This window comes from Girardinichthys multiradiatus, chromosome 14, assembly GCF_021462225.1.
Source record: "Girardinichthys multiradiatus isolate DD_20200921_A chromosome 14, DD_fGirMul_XY1, whole genome shotgun sequence".
Classification (NCBI taxonomy): domain Eukaryota; kingdom Metazoa; phylum Chordata; class Actinopteri; order Cyprinodontiformes; family Goodeidae; genus Girardinichthys; species Girardinichthys multiradiatus.
In genome coordinates, this window is record NC_061807.1 from 6,531,764 (window position 1) to 6,548,122 (window position 16,359).

At 46.6% G+C, this 16,359-nt stretch overlaps 1 protein-coding gene across 1 annotated transcript in view; it reads left to right on the forward strand.

Annotated features, from left to right (window-relative positions):
- Positions 1–944: 944 nt before the first annotated feature.
- The window catches only part of LOC124880566, a 25,620-nt gene continuing 10,205 nt past the window's right edge, over positions 945–16,359 (forward strand). The window contains exons 1-6 of the mRNA XM_047385811.1: positions 945–1,196; positions 7,854–8,195; positions 8,271–8,372; positions 9,590–9,916; positions 10,976–11,302; positions 13,487–13,813. Of these exons, the coding sequence (XP_047241767.1) occupies positions 1,004–1,196; positions 7,854–8,195; positions 8,271–8,372; positions 9,590–9,916; positions 10,976–11,302; positions 13,487–13,813 (1,618 nt within the window). The 5' untranslated portion in view covers positions 945–1,003. The remainder of the gene's footprint in view (positions 1,197–7,853; positions 8,196–8,270; positions 8,373–9,589; positions 9,917–10,975; positions 11,303–13,486; positions 13,814–16,359) is intronic.

The following is a 16,359-nucleotide window of genomic DNA, read 5'->3' on the forward strand; positions in this document are numbered from 1 at the left end:
GCAGGCTTTGGCTGCTTGTCTCTACAGTCTAGAGATGTTGCAGAGAATCGATTCTGAAACAGAAACTGTTGCAGAGCAGCTTAGGACTCCTTGTTAATGTATTATTGTGAATGCGGTTTGATCACCTTCACAATGTGAGAATGCTACAGTGAAGACTGTTGACACGGACCTGGATGAACAAAGGAGAATTTTATTTCAAACAGACCCATGTCATAAATTACAGGTCTATGGATCCATCTGGTGGGATCTTAAGCAGAATATAAAAGAATTTCCCAAGAACTTTGAACCCGGCTGCGTTTTCTAAACGTTTCAGACAACAGATACGCCTCCTACACCTGGTGCTTGTTATCACTCAGGACACCTCTGAGGTAGGAAGGCACCCCGGTCCAACATGGGCCCCAGGATGTCTGTGGTGTCACAAAGAACCTTGTTCTCGGACACACATGACCCTGTCAATAGGGCCCATGTCTCCTAGTTCGGGTTGAACCCACGATGGTCCCTATAGGAGATGAATATATGTCAATCCATCAATCATGTGAACAGCAGACACCACAGGATCATTCTGATCTATGGAAAACTGAACAAGACCCAGTAGAGGTGGAGAAGCTGTTCATGTCAGTTTGTAGTTGAATTCCCAGGCTTTAAACATTTAAAACTACTGGATTTTCCTAAAGGGCAGAAGTCCTGCCACACCTGTCAGAATAAACCTGTTCACATCTCACAACCAGCAGAACAATAAGAGGTGTTAAACTATGAGGAAACTCAACGTCCTCACCTTTCCTCTGAACTGATCTGGACTGGATCCAACAGAACCGGTTTAACAGCATCTGAAGCTACCAAACAGCAGAGAGTCTCACTCTCAGTCTCCATTCCACAGCAGCTGATCCCAGGTAAAATGAGCCCATAGGTTCTTGGCCTCATGTTAGAAGACGTTCTGCTACCAGATCCAGTGAGCAGAGGCTGGTAGGAGTGATCTGAGAGATGTGTTCAGAACCACACCTCCATGCTGGGTGTGTCTGTGAGAGCGTCTGGTTCCTGTACAGGAAGAGACAGCAAGGTGTTGTCAGAGAGGCTGGAGATGATCAGCTGCTGGGAGCTGATGTCCTCCAGGGCTTTGAAGGAGTTCTACAGAACCTCCATGTTGGTCTCTGACAGGAAGATGAAGATGGTGGTGGTGTTCTGGATCCTCCTGCACGGTAAGATCAGCTTCCTCTCTGCTCTCATCATCCTCACTTCTCTCTACACTGTTCCAGGCGAGGGTGGTAGTGGTGGGGGTCCAGCCAAATAGGTTATGGGTCATGTGCCCCATTACGGCTGATGTTCTGTTACATCAGGGACTTAATGCACTAATGTACTTAACCACTGCATATCAGTGTACTTCATGGGTAGTTATGTATTTTGGTTAAATGTGGAGATACATAATTCTAAAATGATGAAATGCTCCTCAGCACTAGAAATACGAAACAACTCGCTTCACTCACAGCTGAGAACCAAACGCTGAGGGATGGCATGAAAACATCGACGGAATGACGCAGCTGTCTGGACAAAATAAAAAATTGAAGGAGACCATCCTGGATGTACTGGCTCGGGACATGCGGGACAACCTTGTCTTCTAAGGCATCCCAGAATGGTCAGAGCAGGATGCCGAATACACGGTCGCGGTAAAAATCATCATTTTCTATCATGTTCACTGGCTCAGCGGTAAGAAGCCCGATCATAACCGACCTCAGCCAATTGTGGAGAAATTCGAGCTCTACAAGTAAAAAGAGCAGGTCAGGAGCAGGTCAAGAGTCGGGGCAGAGAGCTTCGAGGAATGAACTTCGACGATGAGGGCCACTTTCCGAAGTAGATCCTTGATCGGAGGCGAGTTTTATTCCCAAACAGGAAGAAATATATCACTGAAGGCACCAGAGCTACAGTGGCTGTAGATAAACTTTATGTCAATGGTCAGTTGTTACTTTATGGTAAATGGTCTGTACTTGTATAGCGCTTTATCAAGTCCCCAGAGACCCCAAAGCGCTTCACACTACATTCAGTCATCCACCCATTTATCCACTGACAGCGGTGAGCTACATTTATTAGGAGGCAGGTTAGTCTGTTGCTTAGCTGGCCTGGATGCTGGTGATTTCGTGCATGGTAGGGGGTGTGGCCTTTTTGCAGAGTGCGCTGTGGCTTTTTTGTGGCGCACTTCAATTTGCTGGGCCGTTGTCTTTGCCTTGAGCACGGTTATGGGTGGGTGCCGCGTTGCAGGGTCTGCTCAGCTGGCACTGCCAGTTTTAGTTTGTTAGTCTGTGGAGGGTGCATGTGTTTACGTGAAGCTGCGTGGGAGTTTTCATTTGGGTCATCCTCCCCTTTTGAGCCGGGTGTGGCTTGTGGGCTGCCTGTGTGTTGGTGTGGAGCATGTTTTGTTGTTCTGCTGACCTGGTTGTGACTGTGGTCCGATGCTGGGCTGCGAAGCTCTGTTGGTTCTGCGCTCTGGGTCTGGGGATGTTTGACCATGTTGGTCATGCGGCCTCCTTTGCGCAGTGTACGGGTCCTTCTCAAAATATTAGCATATTGTGATAAAGTTAATTATTTTCCATAATGTCATGATGAAAATTTAACATTCATATATTTTAGATTCATTGCACACTAACTGAAATATTTCAGGTCTTTTATTGTCTTAATACGGATGATTGTGGCATACAGCTCATGAAAACCCAAAATTCCTATCTCACAAAATTAGCATATTTCATCCGACCAATAAAAGAAAAGTGTTTTTAATACAAAAAACGTCAACCTTCAAATAATCATGTACAGTTATGCACTCAATACTTGGTCGGGAATCCTTTTGCAGAAATGACTGCTTCAATGCGGCGTGGCATGGAGGCAATCAGCCTGTGGCACTGCTGAGGTCTTATGGAGGCCCAGGATGCTTCGATAGCGGCCTTTAGCTCATCCAGAGTGTTGGGTCTTGAGTCTCTCAACGTTCTCTTCACAATATCCCACAGATTCTCTATGGGGTTCAGGTCAGGAGAGTTGGCAGGCCAATTGATCACAGTGATACCATGGTCAGTAAACCATTTACCAGTGGTTTTGGCACTGTGAGCAGGTGCCAGGTCGTGCTGAAAAATGAAATCTTCATCTCCATAAAGCTTTTCAGCAGATGGAAGCATGAAGTGCTCCAAAATCTCCTGATAGCTAGCTGCATTGACCCTGCCCTTGATAAAACACAGTGGACCAACACCAGCAGCTGACACGGCACCCCAGACCATCACTGACTGTGGGTACTTGACACTGGACTTCTGGCATTTTGGCATTTCCTTCTCCCCAGTCTTCCTCCAGACTCTGGCACCTTGATTTCCGAATGACATGCAGAATTTGCTTTCATCCGAAAAAAGTACTTTGGACCACTGAGCAACAGTCCAGTGCTGCTTCTCTGTAGCCCAGGTCAGGCGCTTCTGCCGCTGTTTCCGGTTCAAAAGTGGCTTGACCTGGGGAATGCGGCACCTGTAGCCCATTTCCTGCACACGCCTGTGCACGGTGGCTCTGGATGTTTCTACTCCAGACTCAGTCCACTGCTTCCGCAGGTCCCCCAAGGTCTGGAATCGGCCCTTCTCCACAATCTTCCTCAGGGTCCGGTCACCTCTTCTCGTTGTGCAGCGTTTTCTGCCAGACTTTTTCCTTCCCACAGACTTCCCACTGAGGTGCCTTGATACAGCACTCTGGGAACAGCCTATTCGTTCAGAAATGTCTTTCTGTGTCTTACCCTCTTGCTTGAGGGTGTCAATAGTGGCCTTCTGGACAGCAGTCAGGTCGGCAGTCTTACCCATGATTGGGGTTTTGACTGATGAACCAGGCTGGGAGTTTTAAAGGCCTCAGGAATCTTTTGCAGGTGTTTAGAGTTAACTCGTTGATTCAGATGATTAGGTTCATAGCTCGTTTAGAGACCCTTTTAATGATATGCTAATTTTGTGAGATAGGAATTTTGGGTTTTCATGAGCTGTATGCCAAAATCATCCGTATTAAGACAATAAAAGACCTGAAATATTTCAGTTAGTGTGCAATGAATCTAAAATATATGAATGTTAAATTTTCATCATGACATTATGGAAAATAATGAACTTTATCACAATATGCTAATATTTTGAGAAGGACCTGTATTCTTGTTGTTCTTTTTATTGCGGTGGGGCTGACTTTTGGTCGCTCCCAGCCGGTTCTTCTTCTGCTTCTTCAGTTGCCGTTCTTGGTGTCGGGGCTGGTGATTGGGATTTGAGGGTTTGTCCGGCAAGGGGGTAGCTCCACCGTGCCAATGCCCCAACATACCCCTGTTATTGGTACTTGGACTTGGGAGTATAGAGTGTGTGTTGGCAGGGTGACTATGGCTGCCCCCTCTCCCTGATCACCTTAGGCCTCTCATCAAATGTGGGTCCTATTTGACCCCATCACACTTCTTGCTGGTGGCTGGTGTCTCTGCCCGCTGGTGCGTTGGTGGTTCTTTCTTTTAGTTGTACTGCTGTTAGGACTCCTGGGGTATTTTTCGATTATGGTTTTGAATTTGATCAATGCGTCTGTGCAGTTGTCCAGTCCAGCTTCTACCAGATTGATCGCTAAAATCAAACCTTATCTATCTCCTAGTAATAATAATAATAATTATTATACATTTTATTAATAATGCACTTTACATTATACAGACATGTATAATAAAATCAGGAACATGAAAATGCAGATAAAAACAAATCAAAGTGGTGAGTCCATTAAAAACAAAAAGAGATAAAAAAGAACAAAACATTTAAAGAGACATTGGGTGAAAAGAAAGGTTTTCAGGCTGTCTTATAACACACCACGGTCTGTGGAGCCCTGAGATGTGGAGGCAGAGAGCTCCACAGCCGAGGGGCAGCGCAGGAAAAGGTCCGGTCTCCCATGGTGTGGGAGCCAGTTCTGGGACTGTAAAGAAGGCCGGTGCCAGAGGAACGGGAGACAGTGAAAAGTCTTGTTTTGCAGGCCGGTTGTATACATGGTTTTTACATCTTATTGTTTAAACTGCTCGTAATTGTATTGTAGACGTTGTATTTTATTGATTTTGTTATGTTTGTATTTCTTTTTTATAGACCTGAACAGCACCCTGGTCACCTTGGTGTGTAAAGTGCTTTATAAATTAAGTTTGATTGATTGACTGACTGACTGATTGATTGGAAAGGAAACTGGTATATAGTTGATTTTACTAATTATAATACTATAATACAATACTAATAATTGGACTTCTGTGCTAGTCACGGATTGTCCATAATGAACACCATGTTCAAGCATAATGGTGTCCATCTGTGCACTTGGCACCAGGACACCCTAGGCAGGAGGTCGATGATCGACTTTGTTGTCGTTTCGTCAGACCTTCGGCAACATGTTTTGGACACTCGGTTGAAGAGAGGGTCTGAGCTGTCCACTGATCACCACCTGGTGGTGAGAGGAGAAAGCCCGACCAACTTGGCAGGCCCAATCACATAGTGAGGGTCTGTTGGGAACGTCTGGCATCCCTCGGCCAGGGCTTTGACCAGATTCCAGGGGATGTTGGAGACAAAGAGTCCGAGTTAACCATGTTCTCCGCATTTATTGTCGATGCTGCTGCCCGTATCTGCCGCCGTAAGGTCTGTGGTGCCTGTTGCGGTGGCAATCCCCAAATCCGGTGGTGGACACTGGCGGTAAGGGATGCTGTCAAGCTGATGAAGGAGTCCTATCAGCTGTGGTTGGCTTGTGGGACTCCTGAGGCGGCTGATGGGTACCGTGGGGCCAAGCGTGCCGTGGCCCGGACGGTGGCAGAGGCAAAAACTCGGACCTGGGAGGAGTTCAGTGAGGCCATGGAGAAGGACTACCGGTTGGCCTCGAAGCAATTCTGGCAAACAGTTCGGTGCCTCAGGAGGGGAAAGCAATGCTTCACCAACACTGTTTACTGTGGGGTTGGGGAGCTGCTGACCTCGACTGGGGACATTATCAGGCGGTGGAAGGAGTACTTCGAGGATCTCCTCAATCCTGCCGTCACGCATTCCCTGGTGGAAACAGAGGCTGGGGACTCGGGGTTGGAGTCTTTCATCACCAGGCTGAAGTCACCGAGGTGGTTTAAAGCTCCGTGGTGGCAGGGCTTAGGGGTTGGATGAGATCTGCCCTGAGTACCTCAAGTCTCTGGATGTTGCGAGGCTGTCATGGTTGACTCGCCTCTTCACCATTGCGTAGCAGTCGGGGACAGTGCCTCTGGCCTGGTAGACTGGGGTGGTGGTCCCCCTTCATAAGAAGAATGACTGGAGGGTGTGTTCCAACTGTAGTGGGATTACACTCCTCAGCCTCCCTGGTAAGGCCTACACCAGGGTATTGGAGAGATAGTCGAACCTCGGCTTCAGGAGGAGCACTGCGGTTTTTGTCCCAGCCGTGGAACACTGGACAAGTTCTACAACCTCTGCAGGGTACTCAAGGGTTCATGGGAGTCTGCCCAACCGGTCCAGATGTGTTTTGTGGACCTGGAGAAAGCATTCGACTGTGTCCCTCGTGGTACTCTGTGGGGGGTGTGCTCCAAGAGTACGGAGTCCCGGGCTCTTTATTAGGTTCCATCCGGTCTCTGTACAAGTGAAGCAGGAGTGTGGTCTGCATTGTCGGCACTAAGTCGGACCTGTTCCTGGTGCATGTTGGACTCCGGCAGGGCTGCCCTTTGTCACCGGTCCTGTTCATAACTTTTATGGACAGGATTTCTAGACGCAGCCAAGGGCCGGAGGGGGTCTGGTTGGGGAACCAGAGGATTTCGTCTCTTCTTTTTGCGGATGACGTGGTCCTGCTGGCCCCCTCTAGCCAAGACCTACAGCATGCGCTGGGGCGGTTCGCAGCCGAGTGTGACGCGGCTGGGATGAAGATCAGCTCCTCCAAGTCCGAGGTCATGGTTCTCGAACGGAAAAGGGTGGCTTGTTCTCTTCAGGTTGGAGGGGAGTTCCTGCCTCAAGTGGAGGAGTTTAAGTATCTCGGGGTCTTGTTCACGAGTGAGGGAAGAATGGAGCGGGAGATCGACAGACGGATCGGTGCGGCTGCCACAGTAATGGGGGAACTGTGTCGGTCCGTTGTGCTGAAGAGAGAACTGAGCCGAAAAGTGAAGCTCTCGATTTACCGGTCGGTCTACGTTCCTACCCTCACCTATGGCCACGAACTTTGGGTCATGACCGAAAGAACGAGATCCTGGATACAAGCGGCTGAAATGAGCTTCCTCCGTAGGGTGGCCGGGCACTCCCTTAGAGATAGGATGAGGAGCTCAGCCATCCAGGAGGGGCTCAGAGTAGAGCCGCTGCTCCTCCACATCGAGAGGAGCCAGTTGAAGTGGCTCGGGCATCTATACTGGATGCCACCTGGACGCCTTCCTCGGGAGGTGTTCCAGGCACGTCCCTCTACTGCTCTACTCCCTCAGCCAGTCAAAGACAAATAAAAAATGTAAAAAATAGACGAGTTGTGGGAGTAGTGGACAGGTATCAACCGTCAGACTGTTGTTCCTCTGGGTTCTGATGAACTGTTTCATGTTTATGTTGCTCTAGTTCAGCTGCAGGGAGTTTAGTGGGTCTAATATTGTCTTGACTGGAATAATTTCCTCATGGAGAAAAGACATTAGTTCAGAAAATGTGCTTCTAGTGTGAAGGAAAATGTGTCTCTGTGTCTGGCTTCTGGGAACAAAGATCCTGAAGATCTGGTATCAGTCTGGTTCTAGTCTTCACCAATAATACACTGGTTCATCCTTTGGGTTTAGCAGCCTTTCCTCTCTGAGTTATTCATTGGTTAAAGGTTATTGATGAGGAGAGAAGTGAGACCAGCTGCTGAGAAGGACTGTCTCTGTCTGTGTGTCCTCACAGTGTCCCTGGAGGTCTCAGCAGTAGAGATGTTTGAAGGGGACCGGTTTATCCTGCTGCCCTGTGAGTTTCCTACCGATGAACTGGACCAACCCACAGTGGTGTGGACCCGCTCCGACCTCAGTCCTTCAACCGTCCACCATCTTCGGCTGGATGGAGATTTTCCAAAAGAGCAGAACCAGCTTTACAGAGGCAGAACCTTCATGAAGTCTGATGCTCTAGAAACTGGAGATCTGAGTCTGAACGTGACCAACCTGCAAGTATCTGACACTGGAACCTACACCTGCACTATCAGAACCTTTAGAGAAGAACTGAGAGTTACAGACAGAGAACTGCTGGTTAAAGGTCAGTAGCAGAAACACCTGCTGTAGATACTGCTCAGAGGTCAGAGGTCATGATGTGCTTCCTGTGTCTCCACAGAACGATTTCCATCCTGGGCCAAAGCTCTCCTGGTTCTTCTGGTTCTGGTTCTTATTGTCTCTGCAGGTCTTTTATATCGTTTTCGGCACTATTTCATGTCAGGTGAGTCTCTAAAACTTCATTACCCATAATGCAGATGGATAACATCATGTGTTTTATTAACTGGAGCTTATATGAATGTGTCCATGAGGTCCATGAGCTGGGTTCTAGTAGTTCTGAATCCAAAGTTCTGTACTACAGACTGAGCTTCACAGCTGAGCTGGACATGTTGGCCTGAAAGTTGAAGGTCTTGGTACCATGAGGGTGGATCTGTGTGGGCCCAGTTAAATCACTGTGGAAACATTGAACACTGAACTCCGGACCCGCTCTGGAGCAGTTTAGGCTTGGGTCCATTTCATTCCCAGAACACAGAGTGACAGGATTCAATCTCAGCTAATAGAGAGATTAATAGATTCACTCAGAATCTTTAATCTGCTCTACATCAGGTTAGATCACCAAAGATCTAGTTTGGCTCCAGCAGAAATTAAGTTCTGCTCCATGTCACCATCAGAACCGTAAACCGGACACTGCTCCCTATAAGGGATGGGTTAAATGCAGAGGACAAATTTCGTTGTAATGTACATGTGCAATGACCAATAAAGATGATTATTATTATATTATAAAAGCAAACAGGCTGTATAATCTTCCTGTAACATCTGAATGTGGGGAGATGTCTGAGTTTAGATTTAACCTGAGGGACAAGCTGCTGAGATCAGATGAGGTTTAATGAGTCCAGATTTGATCTGATGCGGTTCAGTGAGTCGATCTATTCCATGAATAGGAATAGTGACCCTTCTCTCTCACACAGTGTGACGTCACCTCTGCTCCTGATAGGAATACTGAATGATAATGAATTGTTAGTTTGAACAGATCCTGGAGGAAACAGGAACATCTGCTGCTCTTCTAGAAACCTGGGGGAGCCAGCTGTGCTGTGAAGGATTGAAGAAGATGTGTTTGAATTTTCTCACTCATCCATCCATCTGATTGGTTCCTTAGTAGTTTCTGACTCCTTCTTTGGTAGCTCCTCCAAATGTCCTGAAGAAGAAAACACATCTTCATCAGAAACTGGTTTAAACTGGTTTCTGTCAGACAGGAGACAGACATCAGGTGAACTCAGGTCATCTGGTTGGTCCACGTCCTCAAACAACCTGCTGGACCTTCTTCATCCTGAGAGTCCTCCACCAACATGAGACTCAGAGACAAGGAGGAGACAGTCATGTGACCATCAGACCTCCTGCTGCTGTCTGTCCAACTCATCTTGTCCTTTGTTGTCCTCTCAGATTACAAGGTGGAGGTGGATTCAGGGATGGAGTCGGTCCTGCTGCCCTGCAGAACCACAGTTCACCTGCCTGAAGATGCTAGAGTGGAGTGGAGGGACAAAGGAGACAGGAAGGTTCATGTGTATGAGAACGGTGCTGATCAGACTGAAGAACAGAACCAGTTCTACAGAACCAGAACCAAGATGAATGAAGACCTGCTGAGAACTAGAGACCTCAGTCTGACTCTGAAACATCCCACAGATGAAGACAGTAACATCTACACCTGCATCGTCTCCAGCAGGAAGGGAAACATCCTGATGAAGAAACAAGTTGATCTCCAGGTCAAAGGTCAGTGGTTTAAATCTGATGTTGTTGTATTTTTCCAATCAGCTGATTAGTTGTGATCAATAGTGATCAGAGGCTCATTAGAAAGTAGAAGAGTCAAAGTAAATGTGATGTAATGAGTGCAGCATGTTTCCATAGCAACACATTAAAATGATGAAGATGAGGAACCAGTGCAGGAGGCAGAGGTCCAGTCCAGACAGGGACCAGTTTCCAGGTTGGAGCTCCAACAGAGAGCTGGTTCTGGTTCTGTTTCAGAGACATTTAAACCCTGACCACCACCAGAAATCCAGCAGAACCAAGCCTCAGAGGTCCAGAAGCTTCAGCTCCTCTCACCTTTCAGCCAGTTTTCCTGTCAGCTGTTCTGGAAGGTTCTGCATCTCTGCATAGCTTCAGAACCACATCCAACACCTCAATGTTCTGCTGTGTAACTGTAATCTGGGATCAGAACCATTATCTTGAAGTAGTTTTATCACCACTTCCAGAACCCGGTCAGGTTGTCAGAGGGAAGCTTCTCTTCACTGAAGGTTGTGAAGACCAGGAAGAAGCTGGGGGACTCAGGAGAACTCAGAGAGCTTGATGTTCTTCTGGACTGAAAGAACGTTCTCGTTACTTCTGATAATGAGGTAGAACCAGAACCCTGTTTCAGCTGCAGTGAACTAACGGGCTTTATTTCAACTGGATCTTCTTCCTCCAACATGTCAGGAATAAAACTAGAGGACAGGAAGATCTGAAGTGTTGCTTCATTTCTTCTGGTAGGTCAACATAGAAAAGACTGAGCTGCTGAAAACTGGTCCCACTGAGAGCCTGTCTGGTTCTGGTCTCCAGTTGGACCTGTCCTTGTCTTTCTGCCAGTCTGAGGGAACCAGGAGCTAGATGAAGATGTTGGATCAACATGTTGAAGCTGTGAAGAACTGCAGCAGCAGCTTGAACACAGTGTTGACTGCTGGTTGGGTCAGTCTGCAGCGTTCTGATGGGTCTCCTGTCCACATTGAGGACTTTCTGTCCAACAGTCGGTTCTGCTGCTGTCTGTCCAACTCATCTTGTCCTTTGTTGTCCTCTCAGTCCAACAGGTGGAGGTGGATTCAGGGTTGGAGTCGGTCCTGCTGCCCTGCAGAACCACAGTTCACCTGCCTGAAGATGCTACAGTGGAGTGGAGGGACAAAGGAGACAGGAAGGTCCATGTGTACGAGAACGGTTCTGATCAGACTGAAGAACAGCACCAGTTCTACAGAACCAGAACCAAGATGAATGAAGACCTGCTGAGAACTGGAGACCTCAGTCTGACTCTGAAACATCCCACAGATGGGAACAGTAACATCTACACCTGCATCGTCTCCAGCAGGGAGGGAAACATCCTGATGAAGAAACAAGTTGATCTCCAGGTCAAAGGTCAGTGGTTTAAAATCTGATGTTGTTGTATTTTTCCAATCAGCTGATTAGTTGTGATCAATAGTGATCAGAGGCTCATTAGAAGGTGGAAGAGTCAAAGTAAATGTGATGTAATGAGTGCAGCATGTTTCCATAGCAACACATTAGAATGATGAAGATGAGGAACCAGTGCAGGAGGCAGAGGTCCAGTCCAGACAGGGACCAGTTTCCAGCTCCAGGTTTTCATCACTTCTCATGACAAACACTAATCTGATCAATGGAAGCTTTGGTGGGACTGAAGAAGCAGCTGGACGCTTTGACTCGGGACCATTTCCACTGCTGGAGAAACGGGTTTGGGTTCAGAACCGACACATGGATCAGAAGAAAAACATCAGCATTTAAGTTCCTGCATCTGTTGTGATTAGGTGTTTGAGTTTCCTGCCAATGTTCTTCATTTGCTGCTATGTTAGTTCATCTACTGTAGATATCATCTCCCTGAGCTTCTCTCTGTCTCCTCCTGCTCATTTACTCTTCTGCATTTTCCTTTCCATCATTTCTATAGAGTGTTTGTGAGCTTGTTCAGTGGAGCAGCTTCTAACATCTCTGATGATATAAATCAGCCTCCAACATGAAACAGAATCCAGCTTCTTCTACAGAACCATCCTCATCACCGCAGGATGCATCGACACACCTCATCTATCCTTCTACTGCTTTATTCTGCTCACATGCTTCCAAAGGTTCTGACAGGTTCTACACATCCAGTTCCAGCTGAACTGGTTTCCAGCGTTGGGCCAGAACAGTTCATGTGTCTGTTCTGCAGTGTGTTCTGGAGTGTCTTAGATGGACAATGTATGGAAGGTACCAGACGAAGGACCGGGGCTTATTTGGGAGACAGACATTGGTCGGGCCCGGACAAAAAGAGACCAGATTACTGATCGAGGGACTTGGCACGGCTCGGTTGTTGAGGCACAGATGTCCAAAGACCAGAAGCTTGATACAAGTCAGACGATGGCAAAGCAAAGCTGGAGTATCCAGGGCACAGAAATGTGGACCTAACGAGGAGATCAGAAGAGGGCATGGAAGAATTGCTGGACACCTACCTGCAGGAGGTTTCAATGATCTGGCAGAGAAAAGGTGGCTGAAGAGAGCTTTAACAGAGAAGATCCCAGGTGGATCATGCAGATTATACCAGTGGAGGTGGGTGGGACCAAAGCAGACTGTTCACTATTCATGACACCATGAACCTTAAAGGAAACTGGTCTGAGATCTGGAAGTGGACTTCAGATGTCTCATGCATCATGGTGTGGATGCCCACACAGGCGTCCTTCTAAATGTCTGCTCCTCTGTAGGACAAATCTCTGTATGTTTAGCTGTGAAGTTCTGGAAGAATCCATCAGACAGTTTGGTCCAGTCAGGAGGCCCAAAGTCCAGCAGTCCCACTGAACGTGGACCAGGACAGACTTGTCTCTTCAAGCTGTGGTTCTGCTCTCAGAGACTGAAGCTTTGGCCCGTTTCCTTCATCCTGCTAACATGTTCCAAGGTCCAACAGCAGATGGAGCAGATCCACTCAGTGAGTGGATCTGCTCCATCTGAGTTTGTTTGGAGGAAGCAGCAGATCCGAGGTCCATCTGAGCAGCAGCAGCTAGATCCACTGAAGAACATTTCCACAGTAAACTGGATCAGAACCAATGAAGCTGCTTGGTGCTGAATCTTCAGGCTGGAAAGTTGCTTCTCATGTGTGACGTTCATGAGAACTTGGTGTCTCTGCAGGGATCCAGCTTCTTCTCTCTAAACATCATGTTGGTGAAGAAGAAGAAAGAGAGCAGCTGCAGCTTTAGAACCAGAACTCAGTGAATTCTTCATGGGTTCTGGTTCTACAGCAGTGGAGTGGGAAGAGATCATCTGGATAGATCTGACAGAGATGTAGAGATTATCTGAGTAGATCCTGCTGCTGCTGCAGGAACAAGGAGGCTGTGATGTGATGAAGGTGTGTGTCATGAAGCAGCTGCACACTGCCATGCAGCAGCACATGGACTAAACATCTCAACAGCATCAGGACTCTGATTATCCGCAAAACCTTTCTGTTACCTTCTGCTCTCATCTTCTTCTGGCCTTCAGCTTTCTACACAATCAGTCAATAAAGTGATGAAGAGCTGCTGCTGCTGCTGTCTCTACAGCTCATCTTCCTCTTTGTTGTTCTCTCAGACTGTCAAGTGGAGGTGGAGGAGGGGGCGGAGTCTGTCCTGCTGCCGTTCAGAACAACACCTGAGCTGCCAGGAGATGTTGTAGTGGTGTGGTGGTGCGTTAAACCCAACATCATTTTTGCACATGTGTATAAGAACGGTTCCGATCAGCCTGAAGAGCAGGACCAGTTCTACAGAACCAGAACAAAGATGAATGAACGCCTTCTGAAAACTGGAGACCTCAGTCTGACTCTGAGACGTCCCACGGAGAAAGACAGTGGAGATTACATATGTGATGTCTTCAGCAGGAACATCAGAAGAGAGAAAAGATTTCATCTTGAGGTCAAAGGTTTGTCTGTCTTTCATAATTTCTGGCTGTCTGTCATTCTTATAATCTGTCTATGTCACTGTTAGTCTGTCTACTTCATTGGATGAATAATTGTCTGACTCTCTCTCGTTGGGTAGCTGTCTGTCTAAATGTTTTTCTGTCTCTGGTTGTTTATGTGTCTACCTGTTTTGCTGTCTCAATGACTTCCTTTCTGACTATGTTTGTGTCTGTCTTACTCTCTGTCTTTCTTTCGTGTCTGACAGTTTGCCATATTGTTTGCCTGTCTGACTGCCTGTCTTGCCTTTTGTGTGCCTTCAATAAAACCCATCTGATCTGCATCCGTAGTCAGTCAGAACTTGCTCAGACCTATAGCCACCGTTTGACGGTATTTTGTTGCCCACACCTGGAATGCTAATTGACCTATAGGAAGAACATTGTTTTGGCTTCCTGCTCTTCTTGTCTATTAGTGTTATATTTCCACTATACATTGATTGTGGGAGTTTAGAATCTTATTATGATTAATTTTCCCATTCATCACTTTAAAGAACAAAAGAGGGAAGCCATCGGCTCCGTGGACACATGCCTCTGGTAGGGTCTCCCATGGCTATCAGCCTATTGGTGACGGTCCAGACAAAGAGCAGTTCAGAATCCTTTATAAGGACAAAAAAACGAGGCATGAGACATCGGTTGGGACTCGTTGGGGAGCGCCTTGGGGTCGGGTTACTCCTCGCACTGGTTGAAGGTGGAGACCCAATCCTCAGATGCTGAAAATGGTGCTCACCACAGCCTGAGCTCTGAAACTAAGCACCTTGTGAGACGTTGGACTCTCTTCTACTATGGAGCGGCCCGTAGGGAGAAGCGGCACGCTGGGGTGGATTTGCCTATGGGCAAGCAGCACCTTGAAGTATCCAACCTTGGCTAGGGCAGTTGCGGAGGCAAAAACTCGGGCTTGGAAAGAGTTTGGTGAGGCCTTCCAGAAGGACTATCGGTTGGCCTCAAAGAAATTCTGAAAAACCGTCCAGCGCCTCAGGAGGGGAAAGCAGTGCTTCGCCAACACTGCTGCTGACCTTGACAGGGGACATTATCAGGTGGTGGAAAGAGTACTTCATGGACCTCTTCAGCCTGGTTGTCACCCTTTCCTTGGTGGAAGCAGAGACTCGGGATTCTGAGTTGGACTTGTTCGTCACCCGGGGCAAAGTTATAGTGGTGGTTAGAAAAACTCTATGGTGGCAAGGCTTTAGAGGGGGAAGCGATCCACCCTAAGTACCTAAAGTTCTGGATGTTGTGGGGCTGTTGTGGTTAACAAACTCTGACAACCCAGGGTTCAGACCATGTAGCAGGGTTGTAGTTTAACACTCCTCCACAGCTTCTGTGCCCTATTAAGACAGTGTCTTGTCCATAGCCCAAACAGAATAGATTAAAACATAATCTAAAAGGGGCAAACCATAAATAAACATTAACACAACAACGACTGAAAATAAAAGTAAATCAATTAAATGTGGCCTACTGAACATAAGATCTCTCTCTTCAAAAACATTGTTAATGACTTGATTTGTGACAATCAGATAGATTTATTTTGCCTCACAGAAACCTGGCAGCAGCAAGAGGATTATGTTACTATAAATGAGTCAACTCCTACTAATTATTTAAATTTTCACATTCCTCGAATTACTGGGCGAGGAGGAGGAGTAGCAACCATCTTTCAGTCTGATTTATTGATTAGCCCCAGACCAATCAATAGCTACAACTCTTTTGAATATTTAATCCTTAGTTTTCCTCATCCAAATTGTAAAGCACTAAAACCTCTTCTGTTAGTTGTTTTGTACCGTCCACCAGGCCCTTACTCTCAATTTTTAGATCAGTTTTCAGACCTTTTATCTGATTTAGTGTTAAATACAGATAAAGTTATTATAGTGGGGGATTTTAACATTCATGTTGACACTGAAAGTGATAGCCTAAATATAGCGTTTAATGCTATCTTAGACTCAATTGGCTTTGATCAAAACATTAACAAACCTACCCACCTTTGTCTTCATTCTCTGGACTTTGTGCTGACATATGGTATTGAGTGTAAAGACATAACAATATTCTCTCATAACCCTGTCCTGTCTGACCATTTCTTAATAACCTTTGAGTTTAATTTAACCGAGTACTCCACACCTGAAAGAAAATTTCATTATAGTAGATCATTATCAGGCGATGCTGTAACAACCTTTAAAGAATCTGTTCCACTTTTAATTTCCTCATTATCACAGAAAAACACAGTGGAGGGCAATAATTTTGTTTCTTCCCCTTCACAAATTGATTTTCTTGTTCATAGTGTTTCTTCATCATTGCGTGGTGCATTAGACAATGCAGCCCCCTTGAAAAAGAAGGTAATCATTCATAGGAGGCTGGCTCCTTGGTTTGATTCAGAGCTGCGTACTTTAAAGCACAATGTTAGAAAATTGGAGAGGAAATGGCGCTCTACACACCTAGAGGATTCCTACTTAATCTGGAAAAATAGCCTACTGTTGTATAAAAAGACACTTCACCAAACTAGAACAGCTTATTTCTCATCATTAATA